The sequence below is a fragment of the Equus asinus genome, chromosome X, assembly GCF_041296235.1.
Source record: "Equus asinus isolate D_3611 breed Donkey chromosome X, EquAss-T2T_v2, whole genome shotgun sequence".
In the NCBI taxonomy this organism is placed as follows: Eukaryota; Metazoa; Chordata; class Mammalia; order Perissodactyla; family Equidae; genus Equus; species Equus asinus.
In genome coordinates, this window is record NC_091820.1 from 57,259,434 (window position 1) to 57,285,695 (window position 26,262).

At 45.2% G+C, this 26,262-nt stretch overlaps 1 protein-coding gene and 1 long non-coding RNA gene across 7 annotated transcripts in view; one reads left to right on the plus strand and one right to left on the minus strand.

The window, feature by feature from the left end:
- Positions 1-26,262, plus strand: part of NHSL2 (NHS like 2) — a 233,413-nt gene that overhangs the window by 76,707 nt on the left and 130,444 nt on the right. For all 5 annotated transcript variants that reach the window (XM_070503000.1, XM_044763928.2, XM_070502999.1 and 2 more), the window contains exon 2: positions 11,197-11,265. In XM_070503000.1, coding sequence (XP_070359101.1) covers positions 11,197-11,265 — 69 coding nt within the window. The remainder of the gene's footprint in view (positions 1-11,196; positions 11,266-26,262) is intronic.
- LOC139042782 (uncharacterized) overlaps positions 17,468-26,262 on the minus strand; it is a 38,632-nt gene continuing 29,837 nt past the window's right edge. The window contains exons 2-3 of one of the 2 annotated variants that reach the window (XR_011499888.1): positions 21,820-22,056; positions 17,468-20,445 (exon numbers count right to left, since the gene is read on the minus strand). This is a non-coding gene — a long non-coding RNA (uncharacterized lncRNA). Of the gene's footprint in view, positions 20,446-21,819; positions 22,060-26,262 lie in introns of both variants that reach the window. The other variant, XR_011499887.1, reaches the window with a different exon arrangement.

Consider the following 26,262-nt stretch of genomic DNA (forward strand, 5'->3'; position numbering starts at 1 on the left):
TGAAGATAATAAAGCAGTATCAAGAGAGTGGCGGGGAGTTGTATGTAGGAAGTGACGTAGGAGCTCTTCTAGGGGTCCTGGTCTCAGATCAAGGGCCCCTGCCTTGAGTTGGTCCCCAATACCTTGTCAACACTACCTCATCCTGCGAGGATTTATAAGCTGTCTGCCCAAGGTAGGGGTCAGTTGCTAAGTGTAGCTCCCAGGGATCTGTACATGGGGGTCTGAGTATAAGAGGCCGGAGAGAGGGGGGCTGTGAACATGCGGTGCCTGCATAGGAAGGTTCTGGCATCAGTTGTCCTCTAGCAGAAGCTATTGGTTGTACTAGGTAAAATGATGGTAGCAGCCTGAGAGTTTTCCCCAAGATCCCTCTGCACTCCCAGGGAGGAGGCGTCTGGCTAGTGCTTTCATGCCTCATGCTTGTTCATGGCACTACTTTCACACGTACAAACACCGCCTCATCTTAAAGACGGCCCAGGCACCATCTTGTGCCATCATAACCCTTCTCACACTTGAGTGCCCTTATTCATTACATGTTCGGGCATCTCCAGAGTGCAGTATAGAATTGATGCCTAATAAATGCTTATCTGATGAAAGAATAAGTGGGTGTCTCTTTTTCCTTCTGCTTCCTCAGCTGAACGGTCATTCCCACTCATGTATCAAGACTTAATTCAGACATCATCTTATCTCCTTTCGTTCCCCCTGGGGAGCTCTTGCTCCTCCTTACTTCTCTGTGAAGCCTTCCTTGACCTCCCCAGGCAGGGTTGGTCCCTCCCGCCTCTGAGTGCTCCAGCGCGTTCTATTTCCCCTATCATAGCCCTGATCACTCTAGGGGTATTGTCTGTTACTGCTCTGTCCCATCTCCTAACCTGTAATTTTCTCAGTGACAAGGGCTATTTTGGTCATCTCCACATCCCCAGCACTAGCCCCTAGAGGGCGCTCAATAAATATTTGTGGAAGTAATGAAGAAAACCAATGAATTGTTTGTCAGTTTTGCTTAGAGCATCCTAGGTAGCCCTGTGCTGGAGCTGGCTTGTTGTGGCTGGTGAGAGCCAATTGTTAACACAGCCGTCGTTAAAAATTAAATTATATGAGGAAACAGAAGACAAGCTGAAATTGAGGGACATTCTGCCAAATAAATGACCAACTAAATACAACCTGGGATCCTAGAACAGAAAAAGGACTTTCGTGGAAAAACTGGTGAAATCCAAATAAGTTTTATACTTTAGTTAATAATGTTGTGCCAAGGTTAATTACTCAGTTTTGGGAAATGTTTTATAATGATGTAAAATGTCAACATAAGGGGAAGCAAGATGAAGGATATAGGGGAACTCTCTGTACTGCTTTTGCAACTCTTCTGTAAGTCTAAAATTATCTCAAAACAAGAAATTAACTGTTAAAAATATTAAATTATATAAACCTACAATTAAATAAATTATATTAAAAACGAAAATAAGTACTTAAGGGGCCGGCCCCGTGGCCGAGTGGTTAAGTTTTCGCCCTCCACTTTGGTGGCCCAGGGTTTCGCCAGTTCGAATCCTGGGTGCAGACATGGCACCGCTTGTCAGGCCATGCTGAGGTGACATCCCACATGCCACAACTAGAGGGACCCACAACTGAAAATACACAACTATGTACTGGGGGGCTTTGGGAGAAAAAGGAAAAATAAAATCTTTTTTTAAAAAAAGTACTTAAAATTCGCTGCTTCTTAATTATTTTACTATGATCTGTACTCGTAAGCGATTCGCATCTACTGCATCTCAGTGGGGTGCTGCTGAACATCTTTTCCCATTCTGTGTCTGGTGATGTCACATAGGTAGCTTGAAATAGGCCACAGTGGGAGTATTTATCTCATGGAAACCTGAGAATGCTGCAAATCAGGGCTTGGATTCTTGTTTTGTTCATTGTACTCTAGACTTAAGAAAGTCATGAAGATAATGTTAATGTACATTAAACTTAAAAGTGTGTTGTGTCTGCAGGTGTTACTTTGTGAATAGCACACAAAAAATTGAGGAAATATGCTTCCAGTACATGGAAACTATTATCTGATTCAGCAAAGAAGTTGTTCCTATTATTGATGAGTTTGTCAAGTTCCAACACTTCTTTATTGTTGCACTTTCTTCTTACTCATTAACATAAATGAAAATATCACCCGCCATCCATGTAGGAGCTATACTCGCTCTTCTGTTGCAACTGTAGGTTGGCTATGGATATGAGTTCAGCAAAATCAATGAAGGCATTATATGAAAATCAATTGACTATACGGAATTTGCAATAAAGAATGTTATATATTTCATTATTATTCATAAATTGTGTGCTTTACATTATTATAAGTAAATTTATGTATATATATATATATATATATATATATAGGCATGCATTTTTTTTTGAGAGCCGATTGCTCAACATTTACCAGAGCACCACTGGGCCTAAGTATTAATTACTGTTTCATCAAATGCATTGAGAGAAAGAAGAGAACATTGCTGGATTGCTGGATACCTTCTCTGTGCCAGGCTCTGCTATCTCTTTATGTTCATCATCTCAGTTGCTCTTCACCTCAACTCTGTGAAGTAGGTATTATGGACAGCATTTGTGAGAATGAGATGAGGATATTGAGGCTCAGAGAGGTTAAGTGACTGGACTAAGGTCAAGTAATTGGTATGTAGTAGAGCCAGGATTAAGCCCTACATCTGTCTGAGTCCAAAGCTAGTTGTATGAGTTTCCTATTGCTGCTGTAACAAATTTCTACAAACTTAGTGGCTTCAAGTAACACAAATTCATTATCGTACAGTTCTGGAGGTCAGGAGTCTGAAATGGGTGTCACTGGACTAAACTCAAGGTGCCGGCAGGACTACATTCCTTCCGGAGGCTCTAGGGGAGAATCTGTTTCCTTTTCCAGTAAGTAAGGCTTCCAGAAAAAGCCTTTTCCAGCTTCTGGACACTGCCTGCCTTCCTTGTCTTTCGTCCCCTTCCTCCATCTTCAAAACCAGCAATGGCCGGTCAAGTTTTTCTCACGTCCATCTCTCTGCCCTTGCTTCTGTTGTCACATCTCCTTCTCGACCTCTGCCTCTCCTACCTCCCTCTTTTACTTTATAAGGGTCCTTGTGATTACACTGGGCCCACCTGGAAAGTGCAGGCGACTCTCCCCATCTCAAGGTCAGATGATTAGCAACCTTAATTCCATCTGCAAATCTTATTTCTGAACTTGCCGTTTAAGGTAACATATTCACAGGTTCTGGGTCTTTAGGACGTGGACATCTTTTGGAGGGCCATAATTCTGCCTACCACACTTGTGTTCTTTCCATGACCCTTACCACCTTGCCTCTTGTTTTAGTGGTTACATAATCTGATGCAGAGCCGACATTATTCTCCCCGCCACCTGCACGCCACACGTCCTCACGCTCTCCACTCTGGGGTAAGATGCCTTTTTTCCTTCAGTCACTCTCCTAGTCTGCCAGAGAGCCCTGTGGGAGAACGGTTTCTAATCCCTAGGGCTTTTAATTCTGGACATATATTTTACCTTTGCTCTTACTAAGGTGTTTTTAAAATAGTTTCCAGGATTTTTGTGGATTGCTGGCTTTTTCAAAGCTCCTGTTCATTTTTTCCTTTCCCCAGTGCTTGTATGGGGCCAGAGCCCCCCTTTCCTACGTGGTAGGTCTCACTGTACTGTGGTTTACCAGCCAGGATCGTGCATTATTTTTTTGCTCTTCTCACAGAGTTTTACATCGCTGTATTCTAGAAAGTCCCTGGACTTAACTAAAATGTCCTTTTCCCGTGCCTGCTGTGGAGGCATCTGTCTGTCTGTGTTTAATATTGCTCTCTGACTGGCTTTTCAAAATCAGACTCTCAAGTACTAATTCCCCATCTTCTCTTGTTTCCTCCATGCTGAGATCCCTGATTCCGGTCATGAGAAACCTCCTCCACTGAGACCAACCAATGGCCAGAAGTTGCCCCTCCCCCCAGGACGTCTTCGTAACAGCCAGACGTACCTCTTTGCTGCCTCTGAGCTCTGACTACAACCTTCTTGTTTCCCCCTTCCATCTTTATGAAAAGCTCTTTGCCCTTCACTTCTGCCTACCAGCTTCACACCCACACTTTTGGGCCCAGTCTGAAGTCTACCACCTTGAGGAAAACTTTCCAGATCCTACCAGCCCAAGGGACTCACGTCCTTCTCTGTGCGCCTCCAGAACTTATTGTCAGTAACGCTTATTTTGATACTTTATCCTCTCTCATTATGGAGAGGTCACAAACTGGTGGCTAGTGGGCCGAATAATGCCCAAAGATATGTTTTGTTTGGTCTGTACCTGGTTTCTTTCTTTTTAAAATTATTTGCTAACATGTAAAAATTAGCAATCTTTTCCTACAATCTGGATTTCTGGCTTCTTTGAAAAGAGAAAGTCTACTAGTATTGGCTCTGCCTTCCCACATGATGGTAGCTAGCTGAATTGGGGTGGCAGCTTCCCCTTTAGATGGAGCATATGCTCTCCAGCTTGCCACAGTCCCCACCACTCCCTATTTTTGTATTACTCCAGCCTCCTTCACTCATTTATAGTACTTGCCTGGCTCCTAAAGGCATTCTGCAATTCTGGAATATTCCATGTGTGCCTGAATGTCCACCTATATTACAGTCTCTTGGAGGAAAGGAACTTTATTTTGAATGTATTTTGTTTCTTCCATGCTGCTCTGTACGCAGTAGATGCTCCATAAATATTAAGAGAATAATTTCCTGAAAGAGTGGTCATCCTCTAGATGATTCTGGAATGTGTAAAAATTTACTTTTACTACAAGGTGAACCTTTATAAATGTAACATTTGTTGAGAAAGTACCATGTACCTGACTCAGCGTTACATGGCTCGGAACAACAGAGGAGGAAACTGAGGCCCAGAGAACCTGTACAGTAGGGCTGGGGCTGTGGATCTGGTAGTTTCTGGGGTAAGGGCCAGCACCTTTGTTCAATGAGGAAGCTTTCCTGAGCATCAGTGCTGGAAGCAGACAGGAGCTGCCCCTCGGGCTCTCTGGTAATGTTTGTCCACAAACTCTTTAGAGTTACTTCGTTTGGATAGAGATTAAGCATGTATTAAATGCCCTTTCTGTGCTGGGCATTTATTAAATAGCTCTGCACTTATTCACCGACTATCAGGAATTCTGAGCATCCTGAGCAGCCTACTGAGAAGATGAGGGAAATATAGATAGATTGAAGCTAATTGTTGATGGGATTTGGAGCCCATTTGGTGAGTCACGTTCACTTGAGAGAAGCATCTGCTGGTTCCCTTGTCCATATGCACATGGAGATTGTGCCATTCTCGCAGGCCGGCACTGGTGGTGCTGACGTGTGGTGCGGATGGGAAAACATGGAGAAATTATGCATGTTTAATTGCGCAGCAGCAAGCAGAAAGGAATGTGAGAATACTGAAGACTCCTACTGGGGCAGAAATCTGGTGTCATGTGTTGCTGAACAGCTGCGGGAAAATTTGTGTGGACTTTTGGATGCGGAGGTGGATTTGCCAGACTGGTTCTGAGTAACTTTGAGGGCAAGGAGGTTGTACAGGAAGCAAATATAGTGCATCTAGAAGCTTGATTCTGGCATCTTTGTCTCCCTTCTTTGACACCCTGTCTCTCCAGCCACCACCAGTTCCAGCCATGGCTAGGAGGGGAGGGAGGGGGGAAGGCTTCAGCCCCAGGACCACTAGGTTCCTCCAGGCCTGATGTGTTCACAGGCCCTGCTTAGGGCCACCTGGGTGGGCTGAACCTCTGGGAAGGAGGAAGTTCCTGGGCCAGTCCTAAAGGAGGCAAGATAGGGCGGCAGGGGGTGGGCAGGGGGGCGTTGGAGATACAGGGCAGAGACTCAGCTAAGGGCACATGTAGGGGCTTTTATCTTTTAGACTCTATAGGAAGCATGGAATCCGTAGCCTTGGAATCACCTAGAAATGGGTTCAAGCCCCTCCTCTATTCCTACAAGTATGGCCTTAAGCGAGTCGCTTAATCTCTCCAAGCCCAAGTCTAGTTCTCTCTCTGTGTGAGGAGTCATGCAGCAGTATTTGTCTGGGGCCTGGCCCATATTTCAAGAGATGGGGGCTGGGAGCTCTGTAATGATGTGACTGAGCAATAAACTACCACATCAGCCACTATTTCTTGTAGGCATACTTTGGGCTAGACACTGTGCTAAGCCATTTAAAGTCATTATCTCTTTAATCCTTAAAAGAAGATAAAGAAATTGAGTTACCGAGGGGGAGAGTGATTCATGGAAGGTCATCCAGCTAGCCAAATGACAGAACCGGCACATGCTCTATGCAGAGCACTTCCAGAGCCAACACTTCTAACCAGACCACCTCCCAAGCATTAGCCCCACTTCACACATGAGGAAACTTGAAGTTTAGGAGGCACTTGCATCAGCGATAGAGCTTGGGGCTTTAGACTTCTGACTCTGCTATTTAACGTCCTGTGTGACCTTGGGCAAGTTACTCAACCCCCTGAGCTTTGGCTTCCTGATTTAGAAAATGTCCAAAGCCTCTGGCAGCCTATACAGTGAGAAGTAGTATCCTGTGGGAGAAGCGGAGGGGAGGAGCTCAGACTCTCCTGGAGACAGAGAATGAGAAGACATGGGTGTGACTGTGCTTTATGAAGTGGCTGCAGGTCTGGAATGGCAACTTGCCTGAGTGAACGTGCCTGGCTCGCACTACCCATCTAGCAGCTGGCCTGAGAGAGCCCAGATGACCCAGGTAGGCAGGAGTATGGCCAGGCTCAGTCAGCACACCCACACAGTGAGCTGCTGTTGCCACCTAGGGGACAGGCGGTGACCAGGAGCCCAGGCTGCGGCTGTGGCTGTGGCCGCGGCTAAGCAGTCCTGCACATTCCCCGTCTCCTGCTGGTTTCCGGAGTGGGAAAGGGCAGCCAAGGCTTGCTCCAGGAGTGGGGAGGAGAGTGAGGAAAAGGAGCCGAGTGCTGCCTCTGGTTTGGGAGTTATAAATGAATCCATCTGGAAGTGTTTGGGGCTGTGGGAGCCTGAGGCCGGCCCCTGCAATTCAGGCCATGTGGCACAGATTTCCATTCACACCAGACCCCCACCCCAATCCCAGGAGACTGTCTGATTGGGGCTGTCTGTTCCACCCCGAGCTGGGCAGGAACCTCTCAGGCCCCTACTCTGCTTCCAGCCCCTGCCCCGACCCTCGTCTCCTCCCAGCCTGACTCCAGCAAGATCATGTCTGAGAAAGTGCTGTGAAGTTTCATGTGCAATTCAAGTGGTGATTGAATGAATGAATGAACTGTCCACTCAGCATTTAACTAGTAGCACGTTTACCTTGCTAGGAAGGGGCCCTGTGGTAGTCATGGAAGGTGAGGCATTCTTGACTTTTAGCCTCCGTCTCGAGATCATCTTTACCCTACCCAGCTAGAGTTGGCTAAGGTCCAAAGGCACTGCCCAAGTCCTGTTCATCTTTCTGGCCCCAGCACCAAGGGTAGTGCTCAGTAGGTGTTGGTTACATGAAGGCATGAGTCAATTTATTAATTTAACGAACATTTATTGCACACCCTTGTGTGCTGTGCACTCTGCTACATGCTGGGAACAAAGGAGAGAACAAAACAGACGGAGTCCCTGCCCTCAGCGAGCTTGTGGTCACGGTGGTTCTCAGTGAGAGCACTCTTGGCGCTCAGGGTGAGATCATCCTTTGCTGTTTGGGAAGCACCAGAGCATTGCAGGATGGTTATCCTGATTCCTGACCCTAAGTGCCACTAGTAACCTGGAGTCATTGTGACAACCAGAAAGGCCTCTACACATTTCCAAATTCTTCCAGGGCCGGGGAGGGCCCACCCCTGGCCGAGGGCCACCGCTGAGGAACTTGACAGTGAGTGGGTGAAGGAAGGCCATCCCCAAGGTGTGAATGTGTTGAGTCCTCTAAGTCCACATATAAATTGGTGGTTTAGAACTGGGAAATCATGTCTGCCCTAGAAAGGTGTAAAATGATCCTTCAGTCCCTGAGTTAGGCCCCTGGCTAATGGTGAGCTGAGGTACACGGTTCTCCTGAGCTGGTTTAGGGCTGAAGCGCAGGCACCACAATGACAGTTTTGAATGTGCTGATGAGATGGTTACCTGGGAATGTCCAGAGAGCAGCCAGAAGCTGGTCCCAGGGGCAGATGAGAGGTCAGATCTCAAGATATGGATTTGGGATAAATCCACATTGAGGTGGGAGTTGAGGCCCAGGATCCGTTAAGATCGTCAAGGGAGAAGGCACCGGGGAAAGGTGAAGAGTGAATCCAGGATAAAGGCCAGAGCTGGAGAAGTAGGCCCCAGAGGTATCTCTTCTCTGCCACTTAATTTCCATTCCCATGGTCAACACTCAAGTTCCGGGCCTCAGCTTGTGCCAGGACCATTGCAGCAGCCTCCTAACTCGTCTCTGTTCTTCTTCTGGTCTCTCTGCCTTCCAGAATTATCTTCTTAAAACACAGCTTTCATCATGTCCCTTCCCAACATTCACCAGATCCAGCCTCCTCAGCCTTGCACTGTAACCCCCTGCAATCCAGCTTCCCGTCAGCCTGGCATGCCCTTGGCGAGCTGGCTCCAGATTCTCCTTCCAAGGCTCATTGCTGCTTATCTCCTAGACCTTACCATCTGGCTGCACAGAACCCCAAACACACACTGCCCTTCTCTCCTCCATGCCCCCTCCTCCCCTGAGATGCCTGTTGACCCTCTCTCTGTTTGGAAAAATATACTCAGGCTTCAAGGCCAAGTTCCTCTTTTTTGTAAAGCTTTCCCTGACCCCTCAGAGGCAACCAGACACTTTCCCACCTCTGCAACCCCCTCTCCAGCTCTTCATATACACCATGGGGCTGTCTGTCTCTCCCACTAGACTAGGAGTTCTCTGAGGGCGGTAGCCATGTCTCGTTTTGCCTTGTAATCCAAACCTGTGAATGAACAGAAAGTGGGCTTGGGGATGGGCTGGTACAACAGGGCAAAGGGGAAGTGGAATTGTTTACCCCAAGCCTGACCATGGGTCCACCTGAGCCACCTTTAACTGCTCTCTCCCCTTAAGCACTGTCTTCAGATGAGGATTCGAGCAAGAGCTTGGGAAGATAAGGAAAAAGATGGAGAACCAAGGCAAGGGACAGGCAGAGGGAGCAGTATGGAGCAGAGGGGAGAGGCTGAGAGGATGAGAGGAGAGCAGGGAGCAAAGGTCTGCGTCAGCAGCTTACATACATAAGGGATTCAAATAACCTGGAATGGAATAAGAAAAGATTTGGGATTCTGGAAATGAAAGCAGCTGCTTAGGCAGGTCAGCTGAATGTACAATTAATTAATAGGCATTAGTGCCCTTCAATGCCAAGCTGTGCATGGTACCATGTCCTGCTGGGATCAAATGCCAGCTACCCAGGATGCCCTTTCAGTAAAGAGCAGAAAACAGCATTGGCATGAAAGAGCTGGAAAATTCCTCAGAGAGCTCTTCGTAAAGGCACGGGGACCACTGGAACCCCATAGTTGCCCTACGCGACTGGCCAGGCTCTTGCCAAAGAAAAGTGGGCATGAGAAGAAAACCAACAGGTAGTGAGCAGCTAGTACCCCAGAAGCTATGCCACATACATTTTATACACGTGAGCTCATTCGATCCTTAATGCAACCCTATGAAGTAGGTATTGTCCCTATTTTACAGATTAGGAAACTGAGGTCCTTGGAGGGTTAAGAATCTTACCCAAGGGCACACAGCTTGAAACTGTTGGATCCAGGATTCCAGTGCAGGTCGACCCCTCCTTGGTTGGCAGCAATTTGCTCCCCGGTCTTGCTGACTTTGGCTGTGGGGCTGATCTCTTTGGATTGATTTCTTTGAACATAAACAAAATACCATCAGTTTTTCCTGGCTCTGAAATGAGCCCTCAGAATCATGTGCTGTTCTCCACTTTCCAGCTGGGTGCCTTTGCTGGGGGTTCACGAATATGAAGCAACAGGCGTTATCCTGAGAGTTAACAGTGTGCACCAAAAAATGCCGGGGTGCTTTTGTTCCCAGGAGATATTTCAGGCTGGAGCTTTCAGCCCGTGGGGCCAAGCTTTCTATTTTTCCCTCCTTTCCGATGATCTGTCTATGGTTGATGGTTGCCTGCTTTCCCGGCAAATTTTAAAATCCTTATTAAAGTCATGGTACCTGAGATGTTGCCCACACTGTGTTCTGACTGCCCCTGGGACCCATCTCTCTCTGCTTAGTGGTTGATGGATGTGATCTGTCTGCTGCCAGCCTGTGAGTGATGATGAGCAGAGGACAGGAGGTATGGACAGGGCAGGTGTGGACAGTGTTTCCCAGAATTCTGATGTGACATGGTTAGGCCAGCTCATGGAGGAGCCCATGGAGACAGAGTGGCTGGAGCCAATCGGGACAAAATGGCGCCCAACACGACCCTTATAGAGTTCTGGCTTTAGAGTGGGGTTGCTTGGCTAGAAAGTCCGTGATGATAGTTTTCTGGAGTTGTTCTGGAGTCAGGTACAGTCTGGGGAAACTTTGAGGGTTGGCCTTTGGCCTAGAATTGTGCGTCCCACACAAGTAGTAGGGTATTGGGATTGTCATGCTGAAATCTTACTGAATAACAGAATTTTTAGTGATATACAATGACAAGCAGGGTAGTAAGTCTCTGGTCTTGGGTTTGGGCTTTTTCTCTGGTCATTTTAGTTAACAGGATTCTTCAGCACCCCCTTTAAAACCTATTTGGAATCCGACCACTTCTCACCATCTCCATTGCTACCACTCTAATTTAAGCCACCATCCTCTCTTGCCTGTCACCAGTCTCCTAAAGCGATGCTGTTAAAACATAGTTTGAGTATGTCAGTCTTTTGTTCAGCATCCTCCAATTGCTCCCCGTCTCACTCATGTTAAAAGCCAAAGTCTTTCCGGTAGCCTGCAAAGCCCTCATAGTCTGGCCTCCCTTACCTCTTGACATTATCTCCTACCAATCCCTCCGTCACCTCTGCCATTCCAGCCACACTAGTCTGATCATTCTTTAAGCTTTCCAAGCACATTTGTGCTTTGTCCTTCTTTTCCTTCTGCCTGGAATGTTTCTCCCCAGTGTATCTGTCAGGCCCCTGGGAGAGAGTGGTTATGGGAACTGGGGAAGGGTTGCTGTATGGTGAGGGCCACCTGACAGGAGCTATGCTCTGTGGTAGAGGGATGCAGCCAACCCCTGATGAAAAATCTCACTTTCTTTTTCCTTCTCATTTCCTTACAGGTGCCTCCCATTGGTCAAACCTAACCCAAAGCCAGAGGACAAGGGAACCTGTTGATGCAGTCCATACAGGTCAGCCTGCCAGGGCACAAAGCTGGGTGGAGAAGGGTGGACAAGGTCTGGAGGGGCAAATGGAAAATATCCAGAACCACTGGATAGCTTTGTAGCTGGCTCCCTTGCTTCCTTCAGATCTCCACCGAAATGTTCCCTTCTCAGTGAGGCCTTCTCTGACCACCATTTCCAAAATTTCAACCCCCTGCACCCAAAACTTTATATCCTCCTTCCATGCTGTGTTTTTTATAGCACTGAATACCATCTAACATATAATTTGTTTACTTGTCTTACCTATTGTCTGCTCGCCCACCAGAATGGGTGCTCCACGAGGGAAGAGATTTTGTTTTATTCACTGCTATTATCAGAGCCTAGAATAGTGCCTGGCACATAGTAAGTGCTCAGTAAATATATAGTGAATGAATGAATGCACTCTCAGGGGCCTCCAAGAGTAAGTCGGCTCTCAACCAGGCACAGCTGCGTGTAGGTATCTGATCGTTAATCATACCTGCCGCTCTCAGTTTCCTCCAAAGAGGCTCAATTGCTGTCATGTTTCAGGTCAAGAGGGTGAGGAGACCTTTGCTGCCCCCAGAGTTAAAACTTGCATCACAGTTTGTTGACTTGACCCTTATGGAAACTGTTGTCGCATTGATTAGTGTGGGCTGAGCTTCCTGCGTGTTTTGTAAGTTGTCGGCAGCAGTGGGTAGATTCATAGTCATAGGGACATTGGCCCGTCCAGGTGGTGCTTCCATACCTCAGAGGTAATCAGCTAGTGAGGCTGTTTCCAGATTAGGTAGGCTCAGGAGCCACTTCCTTGAGGCTCAAGGGCAGTGGGCGTGAGCTGGGTCCCCTGGCCACATGGATGGTGAAACAGGGATAGGTCAGATCAGGACAAGCAAAACAAAGGTTTGAATTCCTAGAACACTGCAGCTGTGTCCAGGATAATGTTTTTACTATATGAGTACCATATAAGATATTCTCATTGTGAAAAAAATCAAACAATCCAGCCACAGTGAAAATCCTCTTCCCTCCCCAGCTCTGCTCTCCAGAGGTAACCGCTGTTACCAGCGTAGAGTGCCTTCTTCCAAATCTTTTCCTGTGTATACAAAGTCTGCTTGTGGGTGGGTTTTTAAAAATAAATGGTATTTCACCATATAGACCGGTCTGTAACTTGCTGTTTTCACTGAACAATATATCTTGGAAACTTTGCCATGTTAGGACATGTGGACCTAGCTCATCCTTTTTTAATTTAGCTTTTTATTTTGAGATAATTATAGATTTACGTGTAGTTTGAAAAATAATACAGAGAGATCCCATATACCCTTCACCCAGCTTCCCTCAATGCTGACCTCTCACAAACCCTAGTACACTATCACAAGCAGGATAGTGACATTGAGAGAGTCAAGATACAGAAAAGCTCCATCACCACAAGGATCCTTCAAGTTGCCGTTTCATAACGACACCCACTTTCCTCCCACCCCTACCCCCTCCTTAACCTCTGGCAACTAATAATCTGTTCTCCATTCTAAATTTAGGTCGTTTCAATAATGTTTTGTAAATAGAATCATACAGTATATAACATTTAGGAACTGTGTGTTTACTTCAGCCAGCATAATTGTCTGGAGATTCATCCATGCTGTTGCCTGGATCAACAGTCTGTGCCTTTTTATTGCTGAGTAGTGCGTGTTCCATGGCTTGGATGTACCACAGATAGTTTATCCATTCACCCGTTGATGACATCTGGATTGTTTTGTTTTGGCTGTTATAAATAGAGCTGCTATGAACAATCATGTAACAGGTTTTTATGTGGACCGAAGTTTTCATTTCTCTGGAATAAAAGTCCAAGTGTGCAACTGCTGGGTCATATGGTAGCAGCAAGTTTAGCTTTAAAAGTAACTTGCCAAACTGTTTTCCAGAATGGCCATACCATTTTACCTTCCCACCAGCAATGTGTGAGGGATCCAGTTTCTTGGCATCTCTACCAACATTTGATGTGGTCACTATTTTTTTTTTTTATTTTAGCCATTCTGATAGGTGTGTAGTGGTATCTTATTGTGGTTTTAATTTGCATTAAAATGGCAAGTGACTGAACATCTCATGTGCTTATTTGCCATTCATGTATCCTTTTCAGTGAATTGTCTGTTCATGTCATGTTTTGATTGTCAAGTGTAAGATCTAGCTTATATGCCTAGCTCTAGATTCCAAACATTTGCCTTTTTCTAAAAATTTTATAGTTTTACATTTTACATTTAAATTTGCAATGCATTTTTTCCAGCTTTATTGCGATATCATTGACATATAATGTTGTATAAGTTTAAGGTGTACAACGTGATGATTTGATGCACGTATATATTGCAAAATGATCACCACAAGAAAGTTAGCTTGTGATACATTTTCAGTCGATTTTTGTATAAAGTATGAGACAGGTCGTATTAGTTTCCTGAGACTGCCATAACAAATTGCCATAAACTTAGTAGCTTAAAACAAGAGAAATTCATTCTTTCATGGTCCCGGAGGCCAGATGTCTGAAATCAAGATGTCAGCAGGGCCATGTTCCTTCTGGAGGCTCTAGGTAAGGATCTTTCCTTGCCTCTTCCAGCTTCTGGTGGCTGTCAGTAGTCCTGCGCTTCCTTATCTTGTGGCCACATCACTACGATATCTGCCTCCGTCTTCCCATCACCTTCTCCTCTGTGTGTATCTTCTCCTCTGTGTGTCTGTCTCATAAGGATATTTGTCATTGGATTTAGGGCCCACTTGAATAATCCAAAATAATCTCCTCATCTCAAGATCCTTGACTTAATCACATCTGCAAAGACCTATTTTCTAGATAAGGCCATGGACATATCTTTTGGGGGCTACCATTCAACCCACTACACAGGTCAAGGTTCATTTTTGCCTATGTCCAGCTGCTTCAGCACCATTTGAAAAGGCTGTCTTTCTTCCATTGAATTGCTTTTGCACCTTTGTTGAAAATCTGTTGGGCTTATTTGTGTGGGTCTATTTCTGGGTTCTCTACTCTGCTCCATTGATTTATGCGTCTATCTCTCCACCAGCACCATACAGTCTTGATTATTGTAGCTACATAATAAGTTTTGAAATTGGGTAGAGTGATTCCTCCCACTTTATTCTTCTTTTTCAAAATTGTTTTGGCTATTCTATTTCATTTGTCTTTCCATATATATTTTAGAATAACCTTGTCTATGTCTGAAATATCCTCCTAGAATTTTGATAGGAATTGCACTAAACCTGTATATGAATTTGGGAAGAATTGACATCTTTACTATTTTGAGTCTCTAATCCATGAACACGGTATATTTCTCAATTTATTTAGGTCTTCTTTGAATTCTTTCATCAGCATTTTGTAGTTTTAAGCATACAAGTCCTATACATGTCTTCTTATATTTACACTTAAGTATTTCATTTTGAGTAAATGGTATTATATTTTTAATTTGGCATCCACTTGTTCATCGCCAGTATATAGAAATACAATTTATTTGTGTATGCTTATTTTATATTCTGCAACCTTGATGAACTCATTTATTAGCTCTAGAAATTGTTTTGTACTCCTTGGGACATAGCACCATTATGTCGTCTCCAAATAGGGACAGTTTTATTTCTTCATTTTCAATTTGTATGCCTTTCATTTCCCTTTCTTGCCTGATTGTACTGGCTAGAACTTCCAGCCTTATGTTGAATTAGAGTTGTGAGGGCAGACATCCTTGCCTTGTTCCCAGGCTGAGAAGGAAAGTATTCAGTACTTCACCATTAAGTTTAGTGTTACCTAAAAGTTTTTTGTAGATGCTCTTTTTAAAGTTGAGGAAATTCCTTTCTTCTCCTATTTCTGAGAGGGTTTTTTTTAAGTCATAATGGGTGTTGGATTTTGTTAAGAGCTTTTTCTGCTCTTGATCTTGATTGATATGATCATGTGATTGTTCTTCTTTAGTCTGTTAATATGGTAGATTACATTGATTTATTTTCAGATATTGAAACTGTCTTCCATCCCTGGAATAGACCCCACTTAATAATGGTGTATAATTCTTCTTACATATTACTGAATTCTATTTGCTAATGTTGTGTTGAGGAGTTTTGCTTCTATATTCATGAGGGATATTGGTCTGTAGTTTTCTTTTTTGTGTGTGACTGTCATCTGATTTGGCATCAAGATAAGACTAGCTTCATAAAACAAGTTGGGAAGCATTTTCTCTTTTATTTTCTGGAAGAGATTGTGTAGAATTGGTGTTAATTCTTTAAATATTTGGCATAATTCTCCAGTGAAATCATGGTACTTGGAGATTTCTTTTTTGGGAGTTTTAAAATTATGAATTCAATTTTATTAATAGTTATAGAGCTATTCAAGTCATCTGTTTCCTATTGAGTGAGTTTTGGGAGTTTGTGTTTTTCAAGGAATTGTCTAGTTTCATCAAAATTCTCAAAGTGTGTAGAGTTGTTCTTAGTGTTCCTTGATTATCCTTTTGATGTCTGAAGGGTCTGTAGTGATATTCATTTCATTCCTGATATTAGTAACTTGTTTTCTCATTTTTTTCTTTGTAAGTCTTACTAGAGTTTGTCAATTTTACTGATCTTCTCAAAGAACCAGCTCTTTGTTTCATTGATTTTCTGTTTTCCTGTTTTCAATTTAATTGATTTCTGTTCTTATTTTATTTTCCTTTCTCCTGTTTGTTTTGGCTTTATTTTGCTCTTCTTTTTCTAGTTTCTTAAGGTAGGAATTTAGGTTATTGATTTGAGACCTTTTCTCTTTTCTATTATAAGCATTTGATACTATAAGTTTCCCTTTAAACACTGCTTTGGTTGCATCCCACAAATTTTGCTATGTTGTATTTTCATTTTCACCCAGTTCAATGTATTTTTTAAATTTCTTTTGAGATTTCATCTTTGACCCATGGATTATTTAGAAGTGTGCCATTTAGTTTTCAAGTGTTTAGATATTTTCCTGTTATCTTTCTGTTATTATTGGTTTCTAGTTTGATTCCATTGTGGTCATGGAATACATTCCATTTCATTTCTATTGTTTTTTAATTTGTTGGGGTTTGTTTTATGGCACAGGATATGGCCTAACATAGTCTGTGTTCCATGGGCACTTGAAAAGAATGTGTATTCTTCTGTTGTTGGAGTGTTCTATAAATGTCAAATTAGATCCTGTTGGTTAAGGGTGTTGTTGAGTTCTTCTGTGTCCTTGCTGATTTTCTGTCTAGTAGGTCTATCCCAGCTCCTCACTCAGCCCTCTCTGACATCACTCCAGTAGCGAGGTTTAGGGCACCTGGTTTCAGCTTAGCAAGGGCAGCAGTCTACGTTTTCAACCCTTCCTTTGCAGGTAGGGTTGGGGATGGGACCACATTTTTTTTTTCCTGTGGTGTTTGGCTGGAGTAGAGCAATTATTGTCTAAAATTTTCTGTCTTGCTAGTCTACCTCCTTTTCTGGTCCTTTGGTTAGAGAGATAGGCTTTTGTTTTTCGTTTTTGTTTTTGTCTGCACCCACTGGTGTTTCTAGGTTGCAGCCTTTTTGAGCTTCAACTCTGGGATATATGAGGCAAAACAGGATTCCAGGGAACTTACCATGTCACCCCTCGAGTCCTGAGGTCTCTTGCTGACGTGCCTTCTTCTCTCCACCTTTCAGAGTCTTTTTGTGCTTGTTTTATTTATAATGTTCAGGGTTTTTAGTTATACTTAGTTTTTGGTTTTACTTAGTGATAAGAATAGGGAAAAGTATATTTATTCCATCTTCCCAGAAGCAGAAGTCCTAACTTATTCTTTTAAAATGTTACATTATTAGTATGACTTTTATCAGAGTTTAACTATTTACCTGTTGGATGAACTGAGGTTGTTTCTAAATTTTGATGACCGATATTTCAATAAGCATCCATTCAATAAACATTTGTCTACATGTGCAAGACTTTCTTTAGGATAAACAATAAGAAGTGGAGTTGCTAGGTAATAGGGGATGTGCACTTTACATAATAATATACGTTGCCAAATTCCTACCCATATTGGCTCTACTCCACCCAGCAGTGTATGAGAATAGCAGTTTTGCTTACCTACATACCAACACTTGATACACTAAAACTTTTCATTACCAATGTGATGGATGAAAGATGGTATCTGATGGTTGTTTTCATTTGCCTTTCTGTGATTACTAGAGGTTGAGAATTTTTTCAGATGTCTACTGGCTATTTGTAACTCTCCTTTTGAATCAACTGACCATATACTTTGCCATATTTCTTTTGAGTTGTTCACCTTTTTTATTGATTTACAGAAATTCTCTCTCTATATATCAATTTTTTCTCTAACACACATATTGCTAGTAATATATTTCCCCCAGTTTATCATTTGTCTTTTAACTTTATTGATGGTGTCTTCTGTCTAAGAAATTTTTTTGATGTAGATTTATATTTATCAATCATTCCTTCATGGCTTTTGTGTTGTGTATGTGTGTTATTTAGAAAGAATTCCTTTACGCCAAAGTCACAAATATATATATATATCTGCATATTTCTCATTGTGGTTATAGGTATGTTTTATTTTTTATATTTAGTTGTTTGAGCTATCTGGAATGTGTGCGTGTGTGTGTGTGGTATGAGGTAAGGATATAAGTTAGTTTTTTCCAAATGGAAAGCCAATTTTTCCAACACTATTGAATAATCCATCCTTTCACCACTGGCTTGTAAATGCCACTTATGTTATTTATTTAATATCTTTACAGAAGTTGGTTTGGGGGCTTTCTGTTCTCTCTCACTCATTTACTTGTCTATTTCTATGCCAGTACTACACCCTATTAATTACTATAGATTTGATACCTTGTATAATAAATCATCCTTCATTGTCCTTTTTCCCCCAAAATTGTTTTAGCTCTTCTTGTACATATTCTGTTTCATTTGGGTGTTTGAATCAGTGTGTCAGGTTCTATGAAAAATTCCTGTAGAAATTTGATTGGGATGACAATGAGTTTATAGATTAAGTTAGGGAGAATTGACATCTTTTTTCCTTTTCTCCACACAACTTTTCCTCCTTCATAAAGAACACTGGGGCCCACATGAAAGATGTTTAGGAGCTAAAGAACCCACACAAGCCCCCCCTCCACACACACGCACATGTGTGTTTCTGCGTATTTGTGAAAGCCTACACTTCAGGCTCCCAGGATAGATATTTATTAGAAACGTGGGCTCTGAGCACTAGGTCTGTTGTTCAGTGGCACTCCCAAAGTGGCGGCAACACCTCTTCCTTGTCAGGAAAAAAACAAAAAACTCCCCAAACTCTGGCTTGATGACATACTTTGTTGGACTTCAAGGAAGGGAGGAGTGGATGAAGTAGACAAGGCAGCCCATGGTAACATTAGGAGACAGCAGGGTCATGATTTTCTATGCAGGAGAGCCTAGGATGACAGCAAGTATGAATGGTGAAGGATGGGAAGTACCAGGAGTTAGGAGTGGCCCCCTATTCCATGCTGGTGTCTATTGGGTGGAATCTTGAGGAACTATGGAACCACCCATTCTCAGCAGGGTGCTCTCATTCATTGTGTCCATCTACATAGGGTATTTAGGGGAAGATGGGCTCAGTTAGTAGCTGGGCCTATAGGGCCTGATGTTCTGGATAGACTACAGAGTGGGTTTGGAGATGGATCTGGCTACCTATGGGTCCACTGCCAACATAACACTCCTCAGTTCTGTGGAGTTTCTGTCTTGGTGGGGTGTTGATGCCTAGATAATTTACTCTTGTATAAAAATGGCCCATTCTATTGCAATAAAGCCATGCTTCTGCCTAGTGGTGTGTTCATTCAGTGTTATTAGCTGGCAGCAGGTACTCACAGCCAGTTGCACAGGTCTTGATGCCTGGCCTCAGGGTCGGGCTGCCTCAGGGCTGCCAGAACGACTCAACCTACCCACTCAGGTGCTCCAGCAAACTATAGGCCCAGAAGGGTACTTAGTAGCATGAGGTAGTCTTGGAGTTTAGCTGGAGCCCTCCAAACTTTTCTCAAGGAGGAAGCAGGGGCTGTTTAGGGGTTCTTTGGCATGTGCAGATACTGCCTGGGCAAGCAGCTCTGCCCTCACCTATGTTCCATCCAGCTGACCAGATGGACACAGCCCCCAGACATCTATATTCTGCCCCTACAAGGTCATGGTCTCCAAGGCAGGAGTGAGACCTGAGCCACCAGCATCACTCCATGGATCTTAGCATCTATCAAGGCCAACAGAATATCACTCTAATAAAGAAGGCAAAATTGATTGTGGTAAATACCCTAGGAGAGGTAGGAAGTGCTATGTATTTTACTTACCCCACTTTTTGAAATCCGGTGTATCATTAATCTTTTCCTGCCCCAACGTCTCTTGGATCTGTACCTTTTTTTCCCAGTTTCATGACCTCTGATTTAGACCCTACTGAGCACCGCTGGACTACCTCAAGTGTCACTTCTCTGATCTATTTTCCTTTGGTGCATCTTCCTAACTAAAGCTCTGATCATGTCCTTTGCTCGGTGATAAAACATCTTTACAGAATCAAGCCCAACACCCACCTGACTTTCTTCTTAAATGTCGTTTATAGCTTTTCTTTTATTTCCAAAATAGTAAATGTTTACTATAGTGCTTGACTTTCAAGGTCCTATATGATGTGGTCCAACCTTCCCTTCCTGTGTATGTGAGGGGAGAGGAGGGCGGTTAGGAGGACATTGCAGCTTGATGCTTTGGAAAACACACCTTGAATTTTGGAGTCAGAGATAACTGGTTAATATAGTCCCTCTTCTGCTTCTTAGGTGCTTGACCCTGGCCCTCACTTCACCTTTCTCTCGCCCTCAGTTCCCCACTCTGTTAAGGCTGTGTAACAAAACGACCCTCATTTGAGGTTAGAGGTGAAGACTCATTGAGAGTGGATGTGAGCTGGGCTTCCAGCGCCGGAAGCTTCCATAGGGCGAGGGTTCAGTCAAGACGACACACCGGCTGGCAGAGCAGGTGCTGCGGCGCCGCTGCCGTCGGGAGGCCGCCCGGGGCTGCTTTTCGTGTGTAGAGCAGCTCCGCTCGTCTGGGTGAGTCACCAGGCGCGTGCGGAGGCTGCAAGCCTGCGGGGGCGGCCGGTGCGGGCGCAGCCGGCGGGATGAGTCACGGTCCCTCAGCACCGCCGGAACAGGAGGCTCCTTGGAAGCGGCCGGGCCCCCGCTCGCGTTCCTCCCCCGCTCCGCACGGCGGCTGAGCCGGCCCTGCACACGACAGAGGGCGCTGCAGTGCAACCGCTCCAGCTGCCAAAGGCGGGAGCTGCCTCTGGCTCAGAGGGAAAGATCCGGGGGCCCAGGGCTGGGGGTGGGTGGGGAATGTCCCTGCAGTCCCAGTGGTGGTTTTGTTTCTAACAAAAACTCTTGTTTTTAACACAGAAATGAGACGTACCTCCAAATGATCAGTCCCTGTGCAGAGGGAGGGGCTGGCAGGACCCTGCTGGAGAGTGCCTCTTCTTGCTTGCCCCAGGCTTTTGAGCAGGGCTGTTGGAAGCTGACAACTTCCCCACTCTCCCCAGAGAGGGTCCCTGAGAGGGTGGGTCGGCCCTTTCCCAAACAGATCTGCCTTGGGGACCCAGCCCTTTATTTCTCCCCTCTGATGGAGGTTACAAAGGTTTGGGCTGACTGCAATGGAGGGCTGGAGAAAGGGATCTAGCTATCGGGGGACCAGGGTTTCAGTAACAGCACCATCTCGAGGTTGCTGTGTGACCTTGGCCATTTCATTATTTATTCATTCAGAAAACATTCACTGTGTCCACAAGGCACTGACTGTGGGGGGAAGGGAGGAGGCCAAAGCTGTAAACCATTAACGTCGACCTTAAAACAGTTTATGCCTCACACAGGGCCCCACACATAGGTAATCCATAAATATTTGCTGAATGAATAAATGCTCTGATTTAATCACTGCACACTAGGGCAGGGATTTTGGGGCACTGATGTGTCTCCAGTGCTTAGAACTGTGCCTGACACACAGTAGGGGCTCAGTAAGTTGTCAAATGAATGATCAAGGAATGCATAGAATGTTTTGTGAACAGAGGAGAGCACCTAACCCACAAGAGTATGTGATGTTTGAACCAAGTCTGAGGAGGAGTGGGGATTAGGTAGGCACACAGCGCAGAGGGGCAGGCGATACGGGCAGAGAGAAGAGCCTGTGCCGAGGTTCAGAGCCCTCAGTGTCCTCCTCTAAGAAGAAAAGGCCAGGGTTAGCCCTGTGATCTCTCAGATTCTTCTAGTTCTCAGATTCTCTGATTCTGGAAATGAATCCAGTTACCCGGGTTAGGGCCGACAGTGCTAGGCAGCTTTGCAGTCCAAGATTCAGGGGCTGGCGATCTTAGGCGCCCCTTTTCCATCCCCTTGCTCTGTCTTTCACCTTGGAAAACTCCCTCAAATCCCCATACAATAAATTATCTACACCACACAAGTCAGCACTTACTTGTATGTTGCCATGATTTTTCTTTGTATTAATTTGGTTTTTGAAATAAAGCCTTTGTTAAATACAGATTTTAAAACTAATACAGATTGATTGTGGGAAAAACATAAAAGTGCAAAGAAGAAAATAAAAACTACCCATACTTTCCTTACCTGGTATAGTTCCTTGAGGATTTGTTAGCCCAACGAAATCATGAGCTGGGGGCAGTTCTCTCTTACCCTCCATTAGTTGTGTTTCTGATGAGAAAAGATGCTGGCTGGGAGCCTCACACTCTGATTCTTTAGCCAGCTGCAGACCATCATGCTAAGTCCTCAAAGAACACACTGCTCAGAGGATGTTTTATTCTGAGACAGGGCTCTGGGCCCAAACCACCATGTGGCCTCTTCACCCTGCTGGAGTTGAGCTACAGTTAGGCTAGATTATGTGGGGGCCACCAGGACTCCTTTGATCCAGACCAGAGACAGCGCTGAACAGCTTTCTAGGGTCCTGGGGAGGGGCTGCTTGGGAACTTACTTCTCTACCCGCCTGAAGGGCACCCCACAGATAAACCCATCCCCGAGCTTACTCAGTTTCCATTAGTCCCTCCCGTTAAACGCTCCATCCCCAGCACAGTGGCCCCTTTTTGTGTCCTAGTTCCTTGATATTCAATGTGTGATGCATGGGCCAGCAGCATAGACAAACAAGATCCTAGATGATACTGTGTATGTTAAAGTTTTAGATGCAAAGTGCAAGTTCTGTTTTAGAAGGTCTGGGGTGAAACCTGAAATTCTTCATTTTCTAACAAGCTCCCGAGTAGTAGTGATACAGCCGGTCCATGGACCACGCTTTGAGTAGCAAAGATCCAGAAGCCTCTTATGTCCTTTCTTGTCCTCCCTGAAGGTGAAGGGGCAGGAGAGGCCTCAAGTGTTCCCTAGAGGTTAGAATGTGTAGACAGATGCGCGCGCGCACACACACACACACACACACACACACACACACACAGAGTTGAGGGCTATTGTCCTAGGTGTTGAGTAAATAAATGTTTGGTGAGTGAATACATGAAGTAGAGGAGTGAGAAGATTTAAGGCTCCCACCCCTCCAATGATTGCCCATTTCAGTGGCGATATCATCAGCTTCTCAGTCACCAGATGGAAGTGCTTCCTTAACCATTTTGGCCCTCGCTCTGTCTTTCCTTTCCCACTGCTTGTGTTCTCTTTCAGGTACTTCTCATCTACCCCCTGCCTTCCTGTCTCTCGTCCCTTTCCCCTCCGGTTTACTGACAGGGCTCTGCAGCTACACACCAGGCCTTGAAGAAATTTTTCCAGAATCTTTCTTCTCCACTCTGAACCTGCTTTTACTACCTTGGTGTCTCTAGTTCCTGGAAACCACATCTGGTTTTCCTAACTCCCCCCAACCCTATTATAGCCTGACACTTAGCTTGATGCCCCCTTTGACCCAAGATGCTGCCTCCATGACCTGTCCTGCCACGCCCTTGCACTCAACTGCTTTGGCCTTCTAGCCTGCTTACAGTGCCCCGGGCCCCTGCTCTGCCTGCAGGGAAAGTCAACCATGGCTACCTGATTCTCTATTTACATATTTCTATGACTTTCTAGATCTTGTCTTCATAAGTAAGCTCTAAGCTCCTGAAGGGCAAGACCATCTATGTCTTATTCCTCTCTTTATCCCTTGCAACACCAGCATCTTCTGCCATTCATTCATTCATTCATTCCTGAAAGACTGAATGTCCATTCTATGCCAGGACTACTACCAGGTGCTGGGGCAGCAGAGAGGAGGCAGACACAGTCTAGTATATTCTAGGAGATTCAAGGCAACAGGGAAATCCAATAACATGAGATTGGCAAACTGATTTTGGGCCCAGGCCAGTAGAAATACTTGTGAAAATGGCTGGTGAACAGGTAGGGCCTGTCCATGCCTAGAACAGACAAGGAGGAAATTCCGGCTGGCAGATACTGGAGGCCTACCTTAGGGGCCTTGGGGAGAAGTGGGAGAAGGACATAGAGTATTCTCTGCTTTTTCCAAAATGAGCGCATGGAAAGGGAAGTAGCAATTATGGTCCTGACAAAAACAATATTTCCAGTCGTTACCTGAAACAATAGGATTTGGGGGTATAATTCTGAGAGGTGAGTGATGTAATGGGAATAACAGTAAATGAAACTTCTTTCTAGAACTCAGATTCCACAACCCTTTGACCTGGGTTTTGGTGCCAGCTCTCCCTCTTGCTTTCTGTCAGACCTTGGCCGGCTCCATTCCCCTAGCTTGGCCTCAGTTTCTTTCTCTCTGACATGGCAGGATGTGGAGTGGGGTGGTGTGTGAGGAGCTTGGGCTCATAAGCTTCCTCCTAGCTCTTGACATGCTTGGCATGCAGCAGGGACAGAGGCACGGATCAGGAAGGTTCAAGCAGGAGAGCAGACTAGAGTCAGGGAGGCGGTGAGGAGTGGAGGGCGGGAGGGCCTGACCCCAGGCACGTGTGGGGGCCTGGAGAGGGGCCGATGGATTGGTGACATATTTAAGAGGAAATGGAACTGACAGAAACTGTCACCTGACCAGATGGTGGGCAGGAAGGAGAGGTCAAAGAAGATGGAGATTTTGCTCCAACCCAGGAGGACTGATTGAGTGAAATCTTGGATCCTCGGCCCAGCGCTGCCAGCAAACTGCCATGTGGCCTCAGGCAAGTCCTTGCCTCTTTCTGGGTCTCAGTTGTCACATCTGCACAGTGAAGGGATGGCTTTGATCCTCCCAAACCCCCTCCCTGACCCATGACAACGGCAATAAGTTAGGGAGTGCTTCAGGTTTCCAAATTACCCTTTAGCTTGTTAGAAGTTTGTAGGTGCATTCCAGACTCTTAAATGGGAAGCCCGGGGCCATGGCAGGGTCTGTAACTGCATAACTGCAGTGCCTTGGGCAGCTGGGGTGGAGCAGGGGAGTGGATGATGAGGTCACGGCTGGGGCTACAGAGAGAGGCCTTGGGGACTCTGTCGAGGGGAAGCCCAAGGGCAGGCAGTCCCTAAAAAGGAGCTTCCTTCTTGGCCTCAGAAGACCTGGCCTTGGCAATGTTTTAAAGAAGACGTTTAAAGATCCCAGGTCCCAAAAGAATACAAATGCCATGGCATTACGCGTGGTGTTGGGGGTAGAGGAACTTAGCTGGAGGTGGGCTTTGGATAAATGAACTCTGCGCTCTGATCTATGGAAGCCCATTTGTAGATGACAATAAGAGCTAACACTTAAAGAGCATCTGCTGCGTCCTAGGCCGGGCTTTAAGCACTTTTACGTGTGCTCATTAATTCCTTGCAACCTCACAGCAGCCCCCATTTTACAGATGAGGAAACAGGCACAGAGGGGCTAAGTAGGTTGGCCCAGGTCACACAGCTAATGAACAGAGGAGCAGGCAGACCTGTCTCCAGAGCAATAAACCACAGTGCTATTAGCAGCTTCTGTGACTGTCACCAGTAGAATTACAACTCTTTTCATATCACATTACAGTTGTTGCAGGTATCTCAAAAAAAATCATTTATGCTCATCACTACCTCAAAATTATGGTAGTCATTAGACCCACTGCTAGATCTTGTTAGAGTGAATGTGTTAATCAAGAAGCACATATGCCTAGATTGTAAATTGCATTTCGGTATACAGTAGTCAGGTTCCTTTGTAATTCTAGGTAATTTATTTAATGCATTTAAAAGCATTTTTTTCTGAGAAAGGGACCATTGGCAGCACCAGACTGCCAGAGGGTCCGAGGCATGCCCTTGAAGACTCTTCTGATAGGGGTCGGCTGGAGCCTTGGGAAGCGTGTGCACTGAGCACCTCTCTGTGCCAGGCCTTTGCCATGACTCCGGAAGCTAGGCGTGAATATCCCACTTGACACACCAGGAGACCAGGGAGACTTGTTTACAGCCACTGTCAAGTAAGTGGCCGAGCTCAGAGATGCATCCAGGTCTCTCTGACCAGAGACCATTTTGTAACCGTGGCAGCTGTCTGTCTTCTCTGGAAGATGAGTGCCAGCCCTCAAATGCAGTTCCCTCAAATACAAATGACCCCCTTAGGACAAAGCACACTTTAACGCACACTAGGTGACACCACTTTGTCAGCTCCAGCACATCTCCAGACCTGGAATATGGGATGAGGGCCCTTCCAAGAAGGAGGGGAGCATCTGAGAGCAGTACCAGGTTTGACGATTGGCAGCCAGGGCATGTGGCATAATGGCTGACAGCCGCATGCCGGAGTTGAAATCCCAGCTCTGCCCTTGTGTACTCTTGGACTGATTGCCTAACCTCTTGATGCCTCAGTTTCCTCAACTGTAAAATGAGGGTGATGATAGTACCTCCTAAGGTGGTTGTGAGGACTCTGAGGTAACACAGAAAGCCCTTGGCACTGTGTCTGGTACTATGGTGTTGAGCCGTTGCCATTATTTTCTCCTAAGAGAGCGATGCGTGGAGGGAGCCCAAGACTTCTGGAAGAACTTTGGGACATGCTGACCCTCTGTATTTCCTCATACCTGGTATCTGGTCACCTTTGCTCTGATTCCCTGATGTAATAAGCGTGGGAACTCTCAAATCCGTAGTTTGTGCCTCTGACTGCACATGAGAATCACCTGCGGA